The 25,302-nt window shown below is 38.1% G+C and overlaps 1 protein-coding gene and 1 pseudogene across 2 annotated transcripts; one reads left to right on the top strand and one right to left on the bottom strand.

The window, feature by feature from the left end:
* Positions 1-1,512: 1,512 nt before the first annotated feature.
* LOC109504872 (PTI1-like tyrosine-protein kinase 3) lies at positions 1,513-2,555 on the bottom strand (annotated as a pseudogene).
* A 3,858-nt stretch (positions 2,556-6,413) lies between these two features.
* On the top strand, positions 6,414-25,281 carry LOC105061510 (protein TRIGALACTOSYLDIACYLGLYCEROL 4, chloroplastic). Of its 2 annotated transcripts, none has more exons than XM_010945574.4 (5): positions 6,414-6,854; positions 9,628-9,862; positions 10,063-10,417; positions 20,678-21,015; positions 24,107-24,601. In XM_010945574.4, exons 1-5 carry the CDS (start codon positions 6,583-6,585, stop codon positions 24,125-24,127), a joined length of 1,221 nt encoding a protein of 406 aa, XP_010943876.1. In that variant the 5' UTR covers positions 6,414-6,582; the 3' UTR covers positions 24,128-24,601. The 2 variants fall into 2 exon arrangements, with proteins under 2 accessions (XP_010943876.1, XP_010943875.1); XM_010945573.4 differs by lacking the exon at positions 24,107-24,601 and adding an exon at positions 24,783-25,281 and having other exon boundaries at positions 6,417-6,854.
* The last annotated feature ends 21 nt before the right edge of the window (positions 25,282-25,302 follow it).

Below are 25,302 nucleotides of genomic sequence, written 5' to 3' on the forward strand. Positions count from 1 at the left end.
AAAACATATCTACTACAATCTAATTCCTTCATTCCAAATCGTCAACCCCAACCTTCATTCCATCCTAATCCTTAATCTAGTGCTAGTTTTCAGATCTTGCATCAGCCACCCTCTCGCCCCATTCGGATACTTAAAATAGAGGATGTATCAAGATATCTTGATTAGAATGCTGGAACACTAACAGGACGGCCCTGTATCGTCCTGACATATGGGATGGTATCCTGTTCCAATGCCCCATGGAACATCCTGTAGGGATTTGATGCCTACACAAGCTATCAAACTAAAGGAGAAAAAAAGGAAGAAACTTGTGGAAGTCTTGTAGCAGTTTTCTACATTCATAATCTATACAAAAATAGCAGACTTTCACCAGGCCCAACAATAAAGTCCTCAGCCATTCAAATGGGCATCCCTTCTCCTCTCCTCTTCCTCATTCCCTCTTTGATTGCCTTCTCTCATAATTCTGATTAGCAATATCTATGGTTCAGGTTTCTCATTCTAGCTTAAATAAATGTGCATTCTTCGTATAAAGTACAACCCCAAAAATGATCTTGATCCTTGTCATCTAGTACTCCAAATGTCGTAAGAAAGCCCACTTAAAATCTAATGCGCTGGTTAATATTACAAGTTGTTGGGATCTACCGATCGACCCCTTTTACACTGGCCCACCCTCGGATCTGTCCGACCGATGCCCGACTCTACCGACCGCACCAACCAATGACTGCCGACAGTAGCTGCCGACATTATCCGACTAAAGGAGTCTCGATCGGGCAGACCCATTCTGTTTCCGACTAGCCGAACGGCGGAGCCCAGATTACTGACTCACCGTCAGACGAGGGTGGCAGCCGATGTCCGACTTCCGCAATGCGCCAGACCGACCGACGGTATCCCTGGATTTTCACCCGACGTCCCGCAGCCGAATACCGATGTATGGTCGGTCAGCTCTCCCAAACGCCGTACGACTGCTATGGGCTGCTGTCCTGACAAGGACATGCGGCATGGCCGCCCTGGGGACATTGTCCTGCCATGGATATGGGTCAACCCCAGTGACTTGACAGCCCACGGTGATTCTGACAGCCTCCGACGATTTGACAACTCTCCAATTATCTGCGCCATTAATGACAGGACCACGCCATGCCCTACTATAAAACGGGGAAGGCAACAGTATTAGAGGGGGTTCTTTCTAAGCTCCTGAGCTCTCTCTCTATCTCTCTCTCTGGCTCTCTCCCACTGACCCCCTGATTCTTTTCTACTGTTGCCTAGTTTCCTCTCTGACTTGACCGTCGGAGGGTCCCCACCGGAGGCATCTCCGGTCAGTGTGGACTTCTTTTGCAGGCGCTCGTTCCCGACGACCAGACGACGAGGAGATTGGCCGCAACACAAGTTAATTTTGAAGTTACTTCATGGCATCAGTTTCTTGAACAGGATGTAAAGTGGAATGTGAAGGTTAGAAGCACATCATATAACAAAATGTAATCAACTTTAACTTTGTTAAGAATATGAGCATTTGTGTAATTACTCTGGTGCATGATAACCAAAGGTTCCCAAGACACAGGTAGAATAAAGATGAGAGGCCGTATCAGGAGCTTGGCTTAAAAGATTGAAGTCTGCAATTCTTGCTCTGAAGTCCTGAAATAAAAGAACATTGCTGGATCTGATGTCCTGATGCACTATGGAAGGTTGAACCTTCTCATGAAGATACTCTAACCCCATTACTGCATCCAATGCAATTCTCACCCATTGTTTCCAATTAAGCAAAGTACTAGGTTTTGCACGACAAACACCTTTTCTACCTGTAGTTCTATATATAGACTGGAATGTCAAACTTATGCATAAAACAGCCTAACATACATACCATTCAAATAATCATGCAGAGAAGCCATAGTTGCATACTCATACATCAACAAATGAAAATTTCCCTCGACACAATAGCTTAGCAGTTCCATAAGATTCTCATGCTTCAATCTTGATACCATTAAGATGACATCACAACGGCTTGATTAGCTCTTGAAAGCCAAAAACGAAAGATAGAAAAGCAACCACAGTGAAATTTCAACTCTTTCGTTATTTGTTGGAACTAAAATATAGAACATGTCATGTTACCGGTTCAAAAACTCAGTGTTCAACTCAGGATTGGATGGTGTATCAAGCTTTTTTATTGCAACTTCTTTGTTGCTGTTTAGAACTACCTATACACTCTTGCATGTGACCCTGTACCTACCAAAGACTGCAAGCTGAAATTGCAAGTCTTTTCTTTGATTTCATTTAAAGATAGTGCAGGCACTGCAATAACAGATGATTCTCTTTCTGATTCACTTTTGTTTGAAGCAGAATGTTCTGAGCCTTTTTGTGTACCTGGAGACCATTGAAAAAAGTGGGAAAAGTTACAATAATAATAGCAACATAAGCAACAACAGAAGGAAAACTAATTTTGTTTTTTTAACAAAGTAGAATTCCATTTTCTATTTTTCATATTAATTTAACTTATGCTTATAAGATTTACCTTTAAATGTTTGAGCAATAGTTTGTGATAAACCAACATAGAATTGCTTAAACATGATATAAAATGTGCCTTAAGTACTATATTATACTATGAACTTGCATCTTATAAATTGTGCCTCAAAGATAAAAAAGTTCTCTGCATTGAAATAGGTCTTTTTTTCCTATGTATATTCCTTTAGGGTGTGTTTGGTTCGCAATCAAAATTAGAATCGCAATGAATTGGAATGAAAATTGGAATACCATATTCCCCGATATGTTTGGTTTGTGATTAGAATCAAAATTGGAATTGAGATGCAATTTGAATACAAGGTGAGAGTCTGGATTGGGTTTTGGGAATTAGGCATTCTCATTCTTCCTCGGAATCAAAATGGGAATGGGACTCCTTCCAATCAAACAATTAGAATGGGAGTCACTTGTTACCATTATCATTCCAATGTCCAACTCTCTTCAACCAAATATGTCTTTAAAAATCTAACTAAACATTGTCGGTTCAAGAAAAGATAGCACAATTTGAGGGTTTGTAACTCTGTTTGAAGGTATATACATGACGAAGTTCGAGATCATAATACAAAGAATGAGAATATTAAGCTGAATATGAACTACTAAAGAGAAGCATCACCTAATGGCTGAAGGTGTCTTCCACTTCAAAACATAGACTGAACACAATCAATGAGAGGACAATTTTTTGAACTAATGATTAGTCTATATTAAATGTGTCAGTCCCACTACGTGCATATAAAGAACTTCATAACAATACTAAAAATATCACAATTTGCGATCACCCGGCCAACAAGTCTTGGCCCATCTATTTGGGTTTGGCTAAATGGATTAGGGTGGAGAGCCATCAAAACTTGAGAATGGTATACAGACCGCTCTCAACTTGATGTCAACCACTTATTTTTGTTTAATTCCTAGAAAATTCGACATCTGGCAAAAGAAGGGCTGTGTGTCCTGAATGGCAAACTGGTAGAAGAAAACCTACCTTATTGAATAGATTGTTTAAGCCCATGCAGTTGAGTGACAATCTCAAGTTGAATCATTTTAGTTATGGTGGCTCTCTTAGTTTACTTACAGACATAAATCTACATAAAAAAATCATTACCCATCCTCCAATAATAGCTATACCCTGAAATTAGTGATGATATGATCTATTTGTACAATTATTACTTGAAGTAATAATAATAGATATCCTAAAGCAAACTTGAAGTATAAGAAAAAGGAAATGGAAAATGGAGGTTACCATCTAGAGCACCTAGACTGCTCCCACCTACGTATCATAGTGCATATAACTTATATATTAATATTATGTTTCTTCCCATGTTGGCATGTCCAACCTATTCCCTTCTTTTTTGGGTAGATGGCTCCTTAAAACTTTGGTATATGCTATATATGTGTATCTTTCAAGATAACCCTCACTTCATGAGTGATATGTGGCCATGTGTTAATCTAGATGCCAAAAATGACATCTATCTCAAATATAATTATACTGAGTTTATACAGTATAAATATGTTTCATGAAACTAGAACGAACCTTCCGGTTCACCCGTACCAAGCCAAATTGGCATAGAATCGGATCGATTCGGCCTTGAAAATTGAAACAAGATCTGAACTAGTTCGAACCACTTCGAACCACCCAGTTTGGAGCAGTTCGGAGCTGAACTATGTTCCGATGTTTTTTTTTATTGGGTACAGTGGATTTCGGACCTTTAATTAAAAGATTGTAAGAAGATAAGTCGTCCAGCTTCTCTTCCCTTTGTTTTCGTCTCCGAAAACAACTCCCCCCTTGTCTACAGTACAAGCAAGATGAAAAATAAGAACTCGTCAAATAGAGGTATGTGAGCTTATTTCCCACTTTCTTGTCTTCTCTTCTCTTTTTTTTTTTTTTAACAACTTCAAAATCTATAAAAATTGAAAAATAAGAGGAGATTATGCTAAAATTTTTTATTTTGATATGATTTTATTATATGATATAGATATATAGTGACACTAAAATCATTAATTTTTATTAAGTATATAATTATTTTAAATTAAAAATATATATTTAAAAAGCTTCGTTCTCATCTTGTGGGTCCGCCAACGTGTGATTGGGCGAGTGCATTGAGGATCATGCTATCTTTCGGACCTTTTGTCGAATAGATACTGGGCATCTTGTGGCAGGTGGTGTGGATGATGAAAAGAGGAAAGGAGTGTCTGATGGAGGTCGGTCATCGCCGGAGACGACAGAAGGAGAAAAGTCATGGGTCTGTGTGGGTCAAGGGCCATCGAGGCAATCCAAATGGATGGCGCAAAAGATTACATCAGAGGAAATGGAACAACTGCAGAAGTACTTTACCAAAGTAATTGAGTTTCCGAAGGAGATAATGTTGGAATCCCAGAAACAGTGGGATAATCATTCTGTCCTCATTCAGAGCCTTGGCCATAGAGTCCCAATGGACTGGCTTGCAAAGGAGTTCAAAATTTTTGAAATGTTAAATTTGTGTTGTTGTAGAACTTTGAGTCTAGAGCTATCAAAGATTTATATTCTTGTCAGGGTATTGTCACGTAGATGATGTATTATTCTTTTGTTCTTAGAGAAAAAAGATATTTTTCAGGACACATCATCCATCCAACATTTTAGATTTGTTAGAAAAATTAATGTTAAGGAATGTTTGATAATAGAAGATAGTGTTACAAATGTGTCAAGTTGCTTATGAGCTATTCAAGCCCAACTCAAATCCAAGTCCGATTTGATTATTATCAAGTTCGAGTAATTCGAATAGTTTTTCGAATTGAGCTTGAGTAGTAGGATATTAAGCTCCAAAGCTCGCGAGCCTATTCGAATTTATATATATTAATAATATTATTTTTATTTATAATATATATTAAGATATATATTATTGGTAGGCTAATACTCAATTTCGAACTCGAACTCGAGTTTTAGTATGGCTTGGTCGATATTCTAGTTGAATCAAATCGAGCTCGAGTTTTATCTATTTTTCATCAAGCTGAGCTTAAACTTGGGATATTGAGGTTTGATTGGTTTCAAAATGAATTTGAGTCATAGTATTTTGAATCGAGTCGAGCTCGAGCTTCTAGTTGCTCAACTTAGTTTGACTCGATTGCACCCCTAATAGAAGATATAAGCTTATCTTATTTTTAATCCATATGACTCCATAAGTTGCCAAAAGTATGCTAGATGGGCCTTAATATACTAACCAAATGATTCTTATTTGGTACAGACCTAGAAAAACTTATCAGCATAATTTAATAAAGAAGTTCATAATATGTTAAACTAAAAACATTTCGACGTTCATTAAAAAACCAAATAGGCACAATCTAACCATCAATTATATCTTAATTACTTATATATTTATTTTCTGTTTCTTCCACCTACTTGCATCTGTAACTTAGCCTAAGCTTTAACTTGGATATGATGAAAGCAAGATTCCAACTGTCTGATTGATCAAATCATCCACTGTATGTAATAGATTGCTAAAGATTATTAACAAAAATCAATAATATTTTAATGTAGATATTAATTATTAATATTTCATATATTAAGTGAAAGAAATAATTTTTAAGATAATATTTAACAAATTAATAATATTTAATATTATATTAAAATATAGATAAAAATATATTATTTTTTAATAATTAGGTAGTTTTCAAACATTATATTTTAGGGGTAGTGTATCTTCTAAATTAGAAAAAGATAATCTGTGTGATGCGCAGGTAATGCGCTAGTCATAAATATTATGGTGACTATTACAACATAATAAAAATCAGATAAAAGAATTTATTTATATTTAAAATATTATATATATAATTTTTTTTAAATAAAAATACACCATCATTTAACGTGGTAGCCAACAGTGAATGTAAAGTTATGGAAAAGTCACGGCCATCAAGTAATTTGTACGTTGGATTATGTGATCTCCGGCCATTCTTATCCAAGACCAGCGAATGAGGAGGGAAGGGCTCAAAGCCTATAACCGCCGTTAAAATTGCACGCCGTCTGAAAAGTTAACCGGCGTCTCTTTGGAGTCCTTGGTTGGAAGGAAGCGCTGGTGGAGGCTTAGTAGGGTTTTCGGTGGGGAAGAGCAGATGCGGCGTCTCCAATGGGCGACCGATGGCGGCCTATGGGAGCTGGACCGGGAGGCGCCGGTGACAATGGAGGGGACGGCGAGGGCGGTCCCGGGCGACCCCCTACCCCTGGGTCTCTCCCGCGGCACCCGCATATCCCGCCCCAAGCAGCTGGACTTCATGCACCGCTTCATGGCCTCCCCCCTCGTCCCCTCCTTCGCCGGCAACCCCTCCAACGGCGGCCGTGGCCTCCTCCTCCACCACGCTCACACCGTCCATCTTCTCGAGAACTGGTCGGTATTCCAACCTATTTCTCTTTCTCCCCATTGCTGATGCCTCCAATTGTTATTGTTATCAGGATTTTAGGTTTGATCTTGAAATGTCCCCAAATATTTGTTGTTCTTTTGTGATGGGGTGAAGCATGAATGGGAGGAAAATGAATGTCATTTGAAAGGTTTTATCTTCAATTGGTTGCATGGAGGTATGTTAAGAAGAGTGGGTGAGTGTCTGGTGGTGGTTTGAATTGTCTGATCTCTATATTTATTGTAGGGGAGAGGTAAAATAATTGTTCTAAATTCAGCTTCTGCTATAGCACGAGGAAGGCAAATTGCTCTTGTTTGTTAGTTGGTCTGTTATAGATGGTAATGGTCAAAAAGATTATAGTGTGAGAGAAACAATTATCTGGAGATATTATAACATTAATTCTAGATTATGCTTTCTGGTTTTAATTGTAATTATACATTTGTTACATCTCTGTGCATTATCACAATAATAATAATAGAAGTTATTCAATTAGAAGTTTTGAACAGAAAGGTAGACTATACTTTGCCAATATTTACCTTCTGTTCAATGTGAATTTTGAAGCATTAAGCTTTATAACTATTTAATGCTATTTCAAAAGGATATTTAAGTGTTTTTATTAATTGGGTTTTTTGTGTATGTACTCTCTTAAATATGGGAATTTGTGTGAATACCCTTTCAAAATTGATATGTATATGTATACCTTCATAAAACACTTGTTTTGTGTGTATACCATTCTTTTTTCTCTCTCTCTCTCTTTTTTTTTTTGTATATGTATCCGTGCCATTTAACTGTTAAAAAAATAGTGGTTTAAAATTAAAATTACTAAATACCTTTACTGGGTACACATGCAAGAAGAAATATTTATAAGGGTATACATGTAAATAGCAACTTTGCAAGGGTATTCACGCAAATTCCCATATTTAAGAAGGTATACATGAAAAAAACTAATTTTATTTTTATCTATTTGAACTTATTTTAATACTTAGATTTGTTTAGTGTCTAAATGTTTTTTGTGAAAATATTGCTCAAGGAAAAGATAGATTCGATGATTAGATAACAAAAAGAGCTATAGAAATTCTTTCACTAATCATGAGATTTTTCAACTTTATTTTTCTTCATTTATAACAATTATTATATCTTATTTCATCCCAAAGCAACTTGTTATAATTATTGTTATATATGTATATGAGGGCATGGATTAGAATATAAAAGGGGATTAGAATCACTTAAAGGCGTAGGATAGATTGCAATGATCAGGCTTTCTTCCTACTGTTATGCTCATGGGTGGAAGAACATCATCAATCATTCTCAAGCAAAGCTATTTCAGGATTTTAGAACCCTTCAAATTCACTCACAACCTCTGTGCCCATGTCGTAGAAGGCAATCCTTTATGTTGGGTACCTTAAGCCACTTTTCTTTGGAGCTTTGATTTCCTAGAAAAAAACTAGTATTTGGGATCCATCTTGTCACAATGATTTTAAATTAGCCACCTGCCTATGCATGAAAAGTTTTCTAGCTCTAAAAGATCAACATCGCAAATCTCACACACCAAAAAATAAATGTTGCAAATCTCTTACAATGCTTTCCTTTAAATAATCAATAAGCTAAAGGTAGAACTTGACCATCTTCACATGCAATGAGTGGCAATGAGAGAGACTCAGATTTCGATAGTGAGAACTCCAACGGAGGGAAGAGAGGGAGAAGGGCTGCCAACGATGGAGAAAGGGAGTTGAGGGAATGGTTTTGATTTTGGACAGAGGAGTGAAAGAGTGACCAAGAGAGATCAGAAAATTTTTCAAAAGAGATAGAGGGATTAGGGTGATCTGGAGCAGAAAAGAGTGAGCCTGTTACCCGCTTCAAAGGTAAAAAGATAATTTCATAGTTTTAATTAATTTTTAATTTAGTAAATATGATTTTGGCTAGTGATGTTATCTGAATCAATATGTCAAAGGTATTCATGCAAAAATAGTGTTTTATGAGGGCATGCGTGCAAATATCAATTTTGAGAGGATATTCATACAAATTTCAATATTTAGAAGGATATTCATGTAAAAATTCAAGAACTCATTTTTTTTGTATATATATCCTTCTAAATATATGGAATTGCATGAATATCCTCGCAACATTGCTATTTGCATGTATTCTTATAAATATTTCTTTTTGTATGTTTATCCATTAAAGATATTTCAGTCATATCAATTTTAAACTGCTAATTTCTTAATGACGTTAGATGGTGTGGCACATATGCAAAAAAAAAAAAAGAAAAAAGAAGGATATACATGTAAAATAAGTGTTTTATGAAGATATACAAGTATCAATTTTGGGAGGGTATTTATGCAAATTTCAATATATTGGAGGATATGTATGCAAAAAATCCTAATTAATTTGCCTTTTTTTGCCCCAAAATCTTCTAATTGAGTTGAAATATTCAATGCGTATCCATTTTATACTTCCATGGTCTGTCGTACTGCCTCCTACGGTCTAGTATAGAGCATACCGTACCTATTTCATACTACTACATTGTCTTGTATCATTCCATTATTCGGCACACTATCTCATATCGTACTGATACTTGATACATTGTCTTATGCCATACCAAACCACGTATTGACACCATATTAGGATGGTACCCGTATGGGTCCAGTACCAAGATGGCGAACCTTATATACATCTAACTATAATTTTATAGTTCTAACTATAATTTTTAGATTCTCATCATTCTACACAATTTTTCTCTTTTAAGTGTGGATTGACACTTTGCAGGTCTGCAACTGTTCTGGGGCAATTCCATATACAGAAATTTGTATCTATTATCAAAGAGAGAGCATCAAATCACCTTGAGAAGACCTCATGGCCTAAAACCATTGCAAAGCACATGCTTGATATATTGTCTCTGGGATTTGGTACGGAATTCCTAGTCACACCAGATTCTTCTTTTCTTCTTGAAGCATATGATGTGAAGAAGGCAAATCGAGGCAAAGCTATCTTTCATCACAAGGCAAGTTGTTAATATATATGCCATGAACCACATTTATCATCCCTGTTTTTAAGATTATAGGTGAGCAGTAATGTTCTTGGATTTAAATCTTTTTACTAGTGTTTGTTATGCATTTTTTTATAGCAAATTAACTCTTTCTGCTACTGGAATTGTAATTTCAAGGTGCTGCCTAAGCAGGATGGCTTCTTACATTCTTGCAGCTTCCAAAACACAATTTAACATTGGAGGCGGCTTGGCCTGGACTTTTTGTTGATAAGAATGGGACATACTGGGATGTACCATTGTCAATGGCAATTGATCTTGCTTCAATTACTGCTGCTTCTGGCTTAAGCTATCATTTATGCTTACAGCATAATAGAGGACAACCAGAACACTTTGGTGGTGATAAGATGAGTGATAAACCTATGTCTCTACTGCCAGGGTTTTGTGCCAAGGCAGCCATTTCCATAAAAAAGAATGTAGACCTATGGAGAACAAAAGAAGGCAAGTTAAAAATGGTCCAACCTTATGATGTGTTCCTCTCGGATCCTCATATTTCAGCATCAGGGATTTTTGGTAAGCCTCAAAATGCGATATAGATCTTTACTTTGTAAGATGTCTCTAATCATGTAGATCCATGCTTTAATTAGCTTGTTTTACACCACTCAAGATTTAATACCTATTAGAGATGGACTGCTATGATATTACCATACGGGTTTTAAGTTTGTTCTGCTGCTCTTGTTAAAGTGAGTCTTAAGTTCTTTTATCACAATCAATTCATAAAAAGCCACAAGAGGAAGTAAAGAGGTGGTGAGAGACCAGAGGACTGCTGCTGGATTTCCAGTGGGTTGTGGTGGTGCAAAGCAGTGGAGTTTGATGATGAGGACAATTGGCAAGAGGTGTGATGCATGAGAGCACCTGATGTTTGCTGGACAATGGCTGGTTTTTTGAAGGGCTGGTGGTGGAGGAAAGCTGTGGAGTTTGATAAGGAACATGGGAGATGGCAGTTGGTGAGGAATACATCTCTGGGGCCAAACAACAGGGTTAGAGCAGGCAGAATGGTATTCACCAGGGAAAGACCTCGTGCTGCAACTGGTGACAGATGATGACAAACCCACTAGGGAAGCTTTGTCCTAACAGGCAATCTAGGTCGTTCAGAGATAAGGTAGTTGAAGGAGGGACAGAGGGAGGAGGATTGTGGCAAACTTCTTGGCGATTGCTAGCACAATTAGAGCCAACACATGCCTCGAGTCATAGACCAATCGTCCTTACAGTTGGAGATGGGTTAGGAAGTTAGGATGCTTCCTATGTGTGGAGCTTGGGCACATTTGAATGATGTGTAGCAAGATTTCAGGAACCGGTACCGAGGCTCGTAACGATTTCTGATCGGTATCGTATGGTATCATACCGTACTATACTGGACCGTACCGACGATAAAAAATTCAAAAAAAATCTCATCTAATGGTCAAAAAAAAATCAAACCAAACCGGATCGAACCAGCAGCGTACCTCACCGCACCGGACCAAACCGCCTGGTCTTGGGCGGTTCGGGCTGATACCATACCGAACCGACTGGTTTGGTCCGGTTCAGGTCATTTTTCAAAAAATCGGCCTGAACCAAACCGGTTTTCTGCCAGTATGATACGGTACGGGGTGTGTACTGGCCGGTTCGAGCCGATACGGGGTGTACTGGCCATTTCAGGCTGGTATGGAATATCATAATGTGTAGCAATGGAGTGCGTTACTACTCCTGTTGAGACATTGATCGTACTTGGAGTAGATGTTGCCACATGTTTAAGGTGGTGGCCCCTCTGTTCCGTCAAGATCTTGCATCTTCATTTTGATGGCTCAAGATATCTATTTGAAACTCCTAGCACTTAGCCACCTTGTGATGGTAAACTTCTAATCTCTCCATGTAAATAAGGTGGCATTGGTAGTATATGTGGAGGCTATTTTGGTTGCTCAATCCTACTAGAGGGGGTTGTAGAGGGCTCGATTTCTTTCAGAGGAACACTTCTTGGTTCCCTTGCCATCAAGAGAGTTACTTCTAAGGATGGCTAAGGAGGTAATTATTAGTGCTATGGAATTCCAAGTATCTATCTATTCTTGGTCTGTTTCCTTAGGTGGATTTTTGGAGCAACTCAAGTACAAGTGGATCTCACCATGAGGTCTACTATACCGTTGTTGGAGCTAATTGATGGTCAAAGCCATTATTAGGGTGTTTGGCATCTCGCTCGATTCTAAGAAGGTCCATGATGGAGTTGGAGTTGTATGATGCAATCATATTTCATAATGATGTCCCTCCAGAAGTGGAGTTAATGGTTGGTCCAATAGTCTATGTGGTGAAGGTGAAGCTTTAATGCCTTGAGATTCCACTAGGTCCCACACATCGGGCAATAGAGACGGACAATGCATTGGGATCCTTGGCTTGCAACATCTCGTGAATGACTAAGGATTTAGCAGGAGCATCGGGTGATGAACTCAGTTGTGAAGATAAGTAGGTGAGGAGAACTTTTCAACCAAAGTAGGTGTAGAAGCTTGGGAGGCAGAGGACGAGGCAAAGGAGCAATGGTGGTGGAAGGGCAAAATGGTCACATTCAGCCTAGTTGAGCACTTAAACTGGGTGGAGGAACCTGATTCACCTCCAGATTGACTCGCTTTGAATTTGAATTTGAATAACTCTCATTAATCCGAGCCTATTTGCAGGGAGACAGTCTTGGTACTCCATGAGTTTCATATTGATGTCTCGAAGTTTGCAAGGGGAAGAAGCCAAGTGAGCTTCGGGGTCTAAGGAATGAGGTGGAGGGGCATCAGTGGAGGAAGGGCAAAATAATCAAATTTAACATGGTGGAGCATTCAAACCAAGTGGAGGAACCCGGTTCGCCTTCAAACTAACTCGCTTTGAGCAATGCCCCATTGTTCTTTGCCTATTACTAGGGAGAGAGTCCTAGTGCTCAGTGATTTCCACAATGATGTATTGGAATCTGCAAAGTAGAAGCTTCATAAGAGTCCAATCCCAACTTGGGACTCACCTAACCTCTATGAGGCTAGGTCATGCGAGGGCTAAACCTCTAGAGTCCAGGCATGGTTGACTTTCCACTTGTGGGTGATGCACTTCAATGGGCATGGGATAAGGCTAAGATTCCTACCCGATGGAGGCCGACAAGTGCATGTCTGGTAAGGAGCCCAATGCAAATAGATATAGGGTGCATCACTTACCCCATTCTTGATATTTCGGACCCATTTTGGGTGAATCAGAGTGCATGCCACAGAATTCCAAGCCCTTCATGATGCAACCCAACCTATTTGAGGGGTAACCTTGTTGTAAAAGGGAATTGCAGCACTTTGATTGAGGTCACCATGGTCAAAAGAAGAGATAGGTTGAAAGTGAAGGCCCAAGCTTTCAAACAAGGTGATGGTGACCATGGGAACATGGTACATTGTGCCACGATACATGAGTCTAAGAAAAGACTCAAATGATGAGTTGGTGTCATGCACTTTAAGCCAAGAAGAAATTCAGATGTTGGGAAGAAGTGTGGTTTTGTTTTCCAAGGAGAGAGCAGAAGCAACTTTGGAAGAACTCAAGATGTTAGAGAGGAGAAAAGAGGTGTTGGTACTGCAAACAAGAAAGTAGAGTAGAAGGCCTCGGATCTCCATAAGGGTGATGGAGTCTTAGCTTAAAGTGGACCGGTGGTAGGGGTGATTAGGGAGGAGTTATAGGGGTTGCATAGAGAACACAATAGTTTGGTGGCTTGGGCAGACTGGGTGGTGAGATGCATATTCTAACATAGAATATGAGGAGGTTAGGCAAACAAGAGAGCTATGGTTCATGAAAGTATCAAAAATAGTAATAGTACCATTTTTTATCCATAGGAAATGAAAATCGCTAAGTTTTCTCTCAATCTATTTTGGAAAGTGATGAGAAGGAACTTTGAGAGTTGGTTTGCCTCGCCTTTGATGCTTTGGGCTTAGCAGGTGGTATTCTGATGGCTTGGAAAGAAGATCAGGTGGAGGCAAGAAGCATTGTCAAGTGCAGCTTCTTCATATCAGCAGATTTTGTAGAAAATTGGATTCATTTGGACCTTGACAAATGTGTATGGCCTGATTGAATCTTCTTTGATGAAACATTTCTAGGCAGAGCTCAGGCAGATCACATGAAGATTTAGTGGGCCTTGGCTGCTAGCAAGCGACTTCAATGCCATCTTATGTGCTCATGAGAGAGAGGGAGTAGCAAGAGTAGACAGAGGATGTCTATGATTTTGTAAGTTAGTCTGAGACATGGAACTGATGGAGCCCCGGTACAAGGAAGGAGATTCACGTGGTCCAATTAAAGGGAGAATATAACTTTGGTGAAACTAGATTGATTTCTCTTCTCAATGGAGGAGGATAAGTTCCCATGCTCTATGATGGCGTTTCCATGTCTTTTCTTTTGACTATGACCCTTCATTATCGGACGCCCTTCCTTCTAGGGCTTCTAGATGACTCTTTAGTTTTGAGAAAGCATGCAGGTTTTACCCATAGTTGAATGTGTTATTTGAAGCATAGGCGAGGAGCATCCCTAGTTCGCAACATCTGGCATCATCATGGAATAAGAAACCTGGAAACCTAAGATCTTTGTCGAAGAGATGAAGCAATGTTTACAATTTCATGAAATTGCTTAAAAACATTGAATGTTTAGATGTTGTGGAGGAGGAAAGATAGTTCACCTCATTAGAAGGATTGAGATGATACAAGCTAAAGTGGAAGTACAGGACTCGTCCATGGAGGAGGTGGTACTGTGAAAGCAATACTCGAGATTCAATGGTTAAAGGAAGGAGACCAAAATTTGGCCTTCTCTCGCAATGTTGCTAGTTATCAAAGGCGAAGGAACTCATCCAGTTAGTTTGTTGGCAAGTGAGGATGGATTGGGGCAGCTTGTATCCAAATCAACCAAGGGATTTTAGTAGCCTTGAAGCTGGTTTCTCTTTGGAAAAAGTTAAGGGAGCAATGTTCGCATCGATAGGGGCCAAGGCCCTAGGGCCAGATGGTCTGCTCATGTTTGTGTTCTAGTTGTGCTTGGAAGTATGAAAAAGGAGATCCATTTTGTTTGTTTGAGACCTTCAATGATTCAAGCTTTGTGGGTAGTTTGAATTATTCATTCTTTGTCCTCATTCCGAAAAAGGTGGACTCCAATGAGATGGATTGTTTGCTGATCTACCTACTAAATAGTTCGATCAAGATTATGTCCAAAGTACTTTCCACAGATTAAAAAAGGCGATCCATGATCTGGTGCACCTGGACTAGCTCATATTTATAGCGGGTAGGAATGTTTTAGATTGTTTTGTAAGACCACGTGTTGGAGGTTCATTACTGGAGGAAGCAAGGGGTGGTACTTTGCAAACTAGATTTTGAGAAGGCATATGATTGGGTGATCTAGAAGTTTCTTTTCGAAACCTTGGAAGCAAAAGGATTCAGACAGAGATGGAGGTCGTGGATCATTGCTTGCTTGAGTTATGCTAAAATAACTTTTGATTTGATCGGGGAGGAAGATATTCTTTAATCCGCTCAACTCGGATCTCTCAAAAAAAAGGTAGAAGAAGAGAGTTTTCTATAGTAGGGCCAAAGTCCATTTTCTTTCTTTTATTTTTTTCATTGATTAAAAAATGAGGTACATATATTCTATTTATAATAATGAGGTCCGTCCTTATACAAATTGGGTTGGGTTCCTCTTCTAGTTCTAATGGGACTCTTTTACCTAAAATAGACGTATCTAGTAGAAAAAATTTTAAAAAATACTAAAATTCTTCATGAGGTAGATCTTGACTTCTACATTAACTTTATCTTCTGTCATTCTGCTGGATTCTTCTCAGATTAGAAACTACGTTCGGTTAAAGTCTTATTCGAAAGAAAAATCTTTGGATTGACCGGCCCATTTTGAATTTCAGATGAAAAAATTTTGGTTTGATCGCTAGGGGTGCCGCTTACTTATCGGGATGGCATCACATCATAGATCTCAAAAAATTATCCAATTTTAAAAAAAAATCATCATAATCAGATATCGTATGACTAAGATATGGTCTTCGGAAGTTTGGTTTGTGACTTAGCTTCCTGCTGTGGTAGATCTTGCTTGTGGATCTTGTCCAACCCTATCTGTAGTGGCCAAAGTGATCCATATCGAGTTCGATCATCTTGCTGGATCAAGACTCCTCATGGGATTTAGCTTCCGCTAAATTAGAATTGAAGGTGGAAAAATGCCTACTTCCCTGTTTCATGGTTGAACCACTTGGCTTTCCTTGAAGATAGTTTTCATCATTGGTCTTTCCTGCTAGATGATAAATCTTGATCTCTAGATGTAGGAGACGACTTAACTATAAGAGTTGTTAGTGCTTGTATTGAAGGTGTCGCCAATTGAGACACGACCTAAGTGAGTTAGGCAATCTTTTTCTCTAGTTGTATGAGACGTTTCTTCATCTTATCATCTATTGAGGAAGAATTAGCAGCCATACTCATCTTTTATCCTTCGATGTTCTTCAAGCACGAATAGCCTTTCTCCTGACTGGTTGTATTACTCAAACGTTTGAACCTTCCATAGATATAGATGATCAAAGCTCTGATATCGACTTGATCCGATCGGAGAGAAAAAGATTTCCTTCAATTCACTCAACTTGGATCTCTCAAATAAAAAGGTAGAAGAAGAGGAGAATTTTTGAAAGTAGGGCTCAAATCCTTTTTCGTTCCTTTTTATTTTTTTAATTAATTAAAAAATGAGGTACATATTCTCTATTTATAATAACAAGATCCGTCCTTACACAAATTGGATCGGATTCCTCTTTTACTTCTTATAGGACTCTTTTACGTAACATAGATGTCTAGTAGAAATAATCTAGAGAAAGCTAAAATTTTTTAAAAGGTAGATCTCGATTTCTACATCAACTCTACTTTTTGTTACTCTATCGGATTCTTCTCAAATTGGAAGCTACGCTCTGTCAAAGTCTTATCCGAAAGGAAAATTTTTGGGTTGATTGGTCTGTGCCTGATCCCAGACGAAGGAATTTTAGCTTGATCGCTAAAGGCGTGCCCCTTTACTGAGACGGCTTCATGTCGTAGATCTCAAAAAATTGTCCAATTAAAAAAAAAAACATCGAAATTGGACGTCGAATGATCAAGTTATGGCCTCCGAAAGTTTGGCTTACGACTTGGCTTCTTGATATGTTAGATCTTGCTCTTGGATCCTATCCAACCCTATCCGTAGCAGCTAAAGTGGTCCACATCGAGTTCAGTGATCCTCTTGGATCAACTTTTTTGTTGAATGGGTTGCTAGGGAGATGGATCCTATGCAGAAGAGGATTAAGACAGGGGGATCCCATCTAGCCCTACCTACTTGATCTTGTAGTAAATGTTCTGAGGAGAGTACTTGAGAAAGCTAGAAGAGGACTCATTGCTGGAGTTGAGGATGCCAACAACATGTTTGGTTTGTTGAACATTCAATTTGCAGACAATACAATAATTTTTTACAAGGCGATTTATCTTCCTCAGCCTGTAGTTGCTCATGTAGTCTGAAGATCAATTTATCTAGAGTTGCATATCTTATCTAGGTGAGGTCCAGGGGCATATACAGACTTGTGCAAGGATTCTAAGGTACTAGGTAGTGAATTTTTCCTCTTCTGTACTTTGGCTTGCAGATACATCCACATATCCTAAGAGGAGCAGATTGGAGACCTCCAGTAGACTTGTTCGAGAAGAAGCTGACAGGTTGCAAGTGTAGGTTCCTTTCACTTGGAGGGCACCTGATATTGATCAATTTTGTGCTGTCAGTCCTGCCTATGTACCACCTCTGTGTTCCATATGCCGGCATGGGTGTTGATGAGGATCGACAAGATCCTAAGGAGCTTCTTATGGAAAGGAAAAAATAGTGTGGCAGTGGGTTATTGCCAAGCAAAATTGGAACAAGTTTGCAGATCTAACATATAAGGATGACTGGGTGTCACTAACTTGAAGCAATTCAACAAGGCCCTCAACAAAGTGTTGGTGGAATTTACCACAATGGGGTGCTGCTTCATAAAAGAATATGATCTTGTTTAGATGTTACAGGACAAGGATCCCTGACAGCAATGGTCACTCTTTAAGGCCTGTAGCTTCATGCTTTTGTTGTGGGGTTCTTAAAATGGAGGAAGAGTTTTTAAGTGGGGTGTGCAAGAAGGTGGGTAGTGGGACGAGCACCAAGTTTTGGTAAGATATTTGGGTGAGAGCCTAGCGGCAGGAATGTAGAGGGTAGAAACAGAGTTACTGCTTGGCGACCGAGGTTTCGATACTTGATATCAAGGGTAAAGGTAGGGGCAATTCAATGAATTATCCTAGATAATGTCTCTGTAACCCTTCTGGCAGAGATGAGCTAGTCTAGAGATAAGGGAAGAACGGGGTGTTCTAGGTGGACAGGTTTTAGACATTCTTTGGAGATGATGGTGTTATTGCTCTTTTCTCCTTCCCCTGTGGAAATGCCTTGGAGAAAGGTTAAGGTTTTTATCTGGCATGTGGTGAATAGGAAGGTCCTATTAGAGGATCAACTAAAGAAGCAAAGTTGGCTTGCTTCCAAATTGTCAATTTTGTGGAAGAACAGAGGAAACAGTGAACCATTTATTCCTAAATTGTGGGTTTGCTCAATCCATATGGTAGCATTTTCATCATAGACTGCTTGTGCATAGCTTTCTAGAGGATACATGGGATATATGGGATGGAGGGGTAACTATTTGAAGAAGGCATGGAGAGCCAGATGGGATCCAGTGGTGATGGGCATTTTTTGGGGTATTTGGCTGGAAAGAAATGCCTGAGTTTTTAGCCGTAAGAAATAGATGGGGATGGACACCATTAGAAGGATCAAGAGATGGCTCACGGACTGCTTTAGAGTTGCAAGTGCTAGAGCCTGGAAGCAGGTGGCAAAGACCTTGAAAGAACCGAAGCTCATCTAGTGTTTGGGTCCCTATATAGCATGGTTTTGTTCAGAATATTTTGGGTTGGGTTTGGGTTGGTTGAAGTTCTTGTTTTATCTTTTTGTTCTTTTTTGTACTTATTTCATTAACTTAGTGAAATATGTTAGGCTCTTTTGAGCCAACTTTTCCATCAAATCATGGTCAATACATGAAAACATGAAGAATATAGATATTGGAGAATATTGTTGCAGATGTCAAATGGCGTTGTTTCAGTTTTCTGTGTCAAGATTTGTTTTTCTTTACATCGTTTGGCACGATATTCTTTAGTAAATATTGTAGATGCATTCATCATGATATTGTTTAGTAAATACTGCTGACTGGAGGTAATTATTGAATATTAAATATTTGTGTTCTTTCTTCCCCATGAAAAAGGAAAGTGATTCTTTTGACATAATCTTTCCGTACTTTTAAATCCAACTGAATCGACTCCTTGCAATTTGGAACACACAGAGAATTTATAGTACTTAAAATTCTTTCCCTCCATTAAATTGGTAACTCTTCTGACTAGAGAACTTCCTTAAGTCCTTAGAATGGAACCTAACTTAGTTAAGGTTATGAGTCCTTATTTGATATTCTTCCCCTAGTTCATATTTTGTGCTGAAACAGTCAACGCAAGCTTCTTTCAGAACATTTGTCCATGCATATAAGAAGTGTCTTATTCTCTTTTTAGAGCCTTCCCCACTAATTAACACGCCTCTCATTTCTGCAACTTCCTTTAACTTTGGTAGTTGCACGTGATGAAACATCTCAATTTGTTTTCTTTCTCCCCCTCTTATCCAACTATTGCTGCTTAAACTATATGTCAATTTGATCTTCATTTGTCATTCTATTTATGCTTTTCTTCCTCTTTCATTCTTTTCATTTTGCTAGTTATTAAATGGCTCACTCTAGATCAAAACAAGAAAACGAATGTAGGTGACTTGCTGAGTTGTTTATTGGACTTGTATAAGGGTTGCTGATTACGCTCATTGCTAGTTATTTATAAGAACTTTTTGGTCCATGGTCTAAATGTGTTTTTGCCCACTAGGAAAGCTTGCAGTATTTGCATGGATAGTGATTATGAAAATATTGCAGTTTATGATTCAACCTTTTTAGATTGTTTATTATGATTTATGTCAATTGAAATTGGGTGAAAGACGTGCTCTTGTTCAGAATTTGAAAGATAAAGAGAGAAGGCATTTTCTCATCCCCCACTCTTCCAAACAAAAGGCATATAATGATCCTGTGATTAGAAAGAGCTGTCAAATTGTATTTACTGGTGGTTGAGCCAAGTTGCAATGGGGATGTGACAATTCATTGAGGTGAATAGTAGTTTAGTAAGCCCTTTACTGTACATCAGAGTGTGTAGCTCAGGATCATCATGGTATACATCAGATGAGAGGCTGGGGCACACACCCCTGGTTCCATGGGATGAGCATCAGGCATGTCCCTGTGCAACATGATGGCCTATCTTTCTTTTGTTCATCACTAAGGTTAGTGTTCATGTGTTTCAAATTACACTGGTGCTTGTGATGTATAAATTTCAAAAAAATGTGGATGTTCTTCTCAGACATTCCTTCTCATTTAATACATCTCACTAAATACACCTTGATCTATCATAGTAATAAATCCAAGTATTGGTATGCCTGCTGAGCTATGCTCAAATCTTCTAAATCTAGCTGTATTTTTACTATCAGGGGTTTAACAAGTCATTCTTTGATATTGCTGAGTTGGTGCACGTGACAAGGATGTAATGTTGTTCTCTTGTGAGAAGAGTGGATATTTCCTTCCTCTGTTAATTATTTTGCCTGGCAAACGGCCTTTCTTTCTGTTGTTTGCCGATTATTTTGTTGAATTTCCATTTTATACTAAGCATTCTTTTTGTCTTACAGGTGCAGTGACCGGTGCATTGCTGGGAGATTGTTCAAAGAGGTTCTTTGTCAAGGACGAGTCACACAGACGCAAAACGATCAGTTTCAGTTCCCAGAAAAATAAATTTGCACTATTTTCTGATGCCTTTGCATCTGTTTCCTTCACGGCTCAACATGGAAATTTTCAAAGGCCTTTTCTTGATCTCACAAGGTTAAATGTCCGACTAGATTTTCCTTCAGGTTCAACATTCGTAAATGGTGCTGCTCGTCTGGCTCAAGACTTTTATCATTCTCGGCAACCAGATTCAGCAGCAATGTGTGCTATTTGTCCAGACATGACAGTTGCTCTTCAGCAACAGGTAGCTGCATCTTCTCTCACATACACAAAGCTGCATGTATATACATCCTTATGTTCATAAGAATGTTTTTCTCCATACATCTGTACATGTCTACGGATGCATGTGGGCCCATTTGAATGCTGCACGCACATATTTTGTGAATAACTCATTTGGAATCCCCTTCTTTTGACCCTTAAACCCATATTTGAGACTCTTGCACATTTAGATCATCGTTAGTAGCATTATGCAATCGCTTAGTGCCTTTGAAGTAGAGAGAATCATGTGGTCATGAGTTCAACATGTCTATGAGGACGCAAAATAGGTGACTAACTAGCTGGTGAGTAGCTGCTGTCTGACAATCATATTACATATGGGACCTGGAGATGTCTTATGGTATTACTGTATTAGTGCCATTAGATTTGTTGCTTTCTCTTTTCTCATGTTAAACACCATCCCAGGCATGTGAAACCAATTGCTGCATAAAATGCTGGAGAAAGATGATTCAATGTGGATCCTTGGGCCTATGGATGTCATCTTTCTGTTTTCCACTTACTTCTTTAGGCTAGGATGATCCCAAAGAGTATTTGATGAACAAACTGCCAAGAATTGACTTCAAAATCTTCATACAGATGGGTGACTATTACCTATTTCAAATTTAATTGGAGGATGATAAACTAATAGTTTAGACCAAGGGGCAATACTGTTGATCAAGAAATACCTTGTTTTTGATGATTGATGGTTCACCTTTGGATGTCTTACTATTGGATGTGCAAGATGCTCCAATAAATAGGGCTTCGCTGACATGAAAACTGAAGTTGCTGATGTGGGGCTTCCTCCTTTTTTGAATAGTTAGGTACGAAATACATGCGCGCATCTAATTTGGGAGATGTGGCAAGAGGACAACCTTTGGAATTGAACATGAAACCTGTCATCGGTCATTAAAAGTGCTGCCATACTAATAGAACCAAGTCCTACTGGCACCCCAAACTCTTATGTAGAACCACTTCAATGCTAGCCAGTTACACCATAACCAAAGAAATACAAAAGATGAAATAACAAAGAGTTGAAAGAAAAGTTAGTTGCATGGAACCCAAAACATGCATATGCACTCGTATATGCATACAAAGCACAAGCAAAGTAGAAGTTTGAGAACCAAACTTCTTCCTCTCATTTTCCTTCCATTGCTAGCCCATTGCTCTTGTAACCAGCCCTTTGACTGCCCATTAGCATTCCTATTCCAGTTTCTAGCAATCAAATATAAGTCTGGGTTGCGATTAACTAAAGAGGCCATCATGATGAGAAGGAACATAGTAGAAACCGACAAAAGCATATTACTATTCTCTTGGCCAGGACATAAAACATTTTCGTCCACAGTGCACACCATACAAATGCCATTTTTGTTGCTCCTTCCATGACCAAAACAATTGTTGGGCCTGAAATTGCTGGCATTAGCTGGCTCCGATTAGTGACATCGGCGACTATGTTGCTATAGTGATGCTTGATTGAAGAAGGGTTGGAAAGCATGTTGAGTGAGGCAGGTGGAAGTATGGGTAGAGTGAAGCATAGAACATTTTAATATGGAATTCAAAACAAAACCAATGCAACCATCTAATAATGTAAAGATATGAAATTATGGGCTGTATAAGATTTATACTATGTTAAAATGGTTATGCTTTATTTTGATAATCCTTGTTTCTAATCATAAAAATAGAAGAAAAAGAGAAAGTCTTACTACTACATAAATGATAAAGCAAATACAACTTCAGGATAGATGTTACTTAATTCAAAGCATCCTTTCAAGTAGTTTACCTGTTTGCTTGAAATTTGGTTTTCTTCTATGTTAAGCCACATGTAGGGCTGTTAATGAGCTCAACAAGCCCAAGTTGCAAAAAGATTTGGGTTCAAAGATTTTGGCATGCTCTCATGTTTTGGCCATGAAGTTCGATCAAGATCAAAAGATAGAAGCTTGAACTATCTTGGATCGGTCTCAAACATGAAATTTCGGTAAAATTAACTAAGGGTTGATTTAAGCCTATATCGGCTCGATTAAATTCAATAAAATAGAACATTGAATGGTGGGGCAGAGTGTACCAAAAAAAAAAAAAAATTGGTGGGGCAGTGAACCGAAGCATAAGGGCAAGGGATAGAAAATGGATTCATTGAAAATGGACGTGGTGGCAATGGTGAAGGGCTAGTATGCAAAATGATAATATAATATAAGCTCATCATAACTTTAAATGTAAAACAATGTAAATAATAAAAAAGGTCTATAATCATTATTTTTTTTAATGGAAAATGTACATAGAACATTCCAGTTTGCTAGTTTAAGAACAATCTTAAAATACTTCACCAAAACATGATTATCAAATTCTCTCAAGGTAATCCAACACAAGTAAATTTATGAATTAGTAATTCAAATTTGCAAACAAATTTCTATTCTTGAATGGAAATGATAAAAAGAAAACAAATTTCATTCTAGTAATTCATAAATTAACATGTAAGCTTTGTGGCATAACAACATCAAAATCCAGTCTCATTTTAAAAACCTTCTTCACAGGCAACGACCTCTCATCTTTGCAACATGAGTTGGAGTTTTGCATGGCTTCCCTGTGGTAGATTGATTTCTAGTTGATAAATGAAAAAAGTGGAAGGATTCAAAGCATGATACTGCGGATATATCATGCTAGCAAAAAACAAACAGTTTTATTCACTCAACAATCAAATGTTGGAAAAATCTTCTCAACTTTGATGAACATTTACCAAGCAAAATGCCAATAGTTTTATAGAAACATATTATGCAAATATCATGTTATCAATGGCATTTTCAACAAATATCAAAAAGAATAGCTTCTTTTTTTTTTTTTTTTTAATATTTTTAATCTGTTCTGTTTTCCAACTACACAAATTATTATCTTTCTGATGCTTCTATTTCCTTAATTTATTTTGAATTTAAGCAATTTGGGAGTACTCTCTTGCAATTCATGAAGTGTACATCCCCCAACTTTCTCGCTGATTTGTTTTTGTATATTCGGTTTAATATTTTTTTATATCTGTTTTATGTAATTCAATTACTTATAGTCATATTGTTGTTTTACTTATTCTTTTTTTTTAGATGTGCAATGCACATGCCTAGATGCTAGTGTTTTGTAAATGAAGAGGACCTATGAGCATTGGATACGCATGGTGAAGATGTTATGTGCTGAGAATGCTATGTAGTAAAACCAGGAAGAACACGTAGAATGATAACGTTATAGGGAGAATAGGAGATGAACAAATTGAAGTGGTGAAGAATTGTGGTAATCACATGGCAAAAAGACTAGAGGAGGCCCCATTACGCCAAGGGCTATAATTTCTTCGATGATGTTGCAAGGAATGCTACTTGAACATATTTGCATTTTGGGAGGATCTGTGGATGATTGTAAGCATTGAGGAGCTAACCATCTTCCACTTTTGTATTTTTGTTTTTTTTCCTATCTTGCATTTATCATGCAATTGCTTCAAGTGAAGCGACTAAAGACTAGATGCTGTTTTCTTTTTTCAAGACAAGGAAGACTAGATGCTGTTTGTGTGACATCTTTTGCACTTCTATCTAATAAATTTTTATTTCTAATTTTCTAGCTACAGTCAATGGCTGCTATTCAAACTTAGCAATCTTATTTGGAGATGATGTAATTTTACCAATTCTGAATGCATGGTTCACTTTTCTCTTTCAAGCCAAATCGTTGTCTTTTTTCCTTCATGCATTATAAGTTTTCTTATCTTGTGGATTTTATCCAACGACATCGCAGATTGTTGGACCCTTCAGCTTTCGAGTGGAGTCCAGAATTGAATTCGACCCCAGGGACAAAAGCCAATTTTTTTGCATAGGTGAGTCAATATTTGCAATTGACTGGGCTTTGAAGGTTCTAGGTTCAGCTAAAGCAACCGCTTGGTATTCTCCAAAGCGTGATGAGGCCATGGTGGAGCTACGGTTCTTCGAGAGCTGAAGAATTCTGTAACAACTTGTCTTTGACATGCAATTCTTTTTTGATAGCTTGAAGAGTAAATCACACCTACTTTGCTGGGATTATGGGCCTGAAGTTTCATTGTTGTCTTCTTCCTTTTGCTCTGCTCTTTGTTCCTGTATTTTCTTTTTGGGTTACTTTTTCCATTTAACCAGTTATATGGATAAACTTGGGAACATCAAATTTACTCGGTGCCATTTTCAGTTCCAATTTTATGAGAAGGATGAAAGTGCAGAGCTGACTACCAGTCAGAAGACCAATATATCTATTGTTCTTGTTTGAATCATCTTTCCATATTGAGGCA

The sequence above is a fragment of the Elaeis guineensis genome, chromosome 1, assembly GCF_000442705.2.
Source record: "Elaeis guineensis isolate ETL-2024a chromosome 1, EG11, whole genome shotgun sequence".
NCBI classification, from domain to species: Eukaryota; Viridiplantae; Streptophyta; class Magnoliopsida; order Arecales; family Arecaceae; genus Elaeis; species Elaeis guineensis.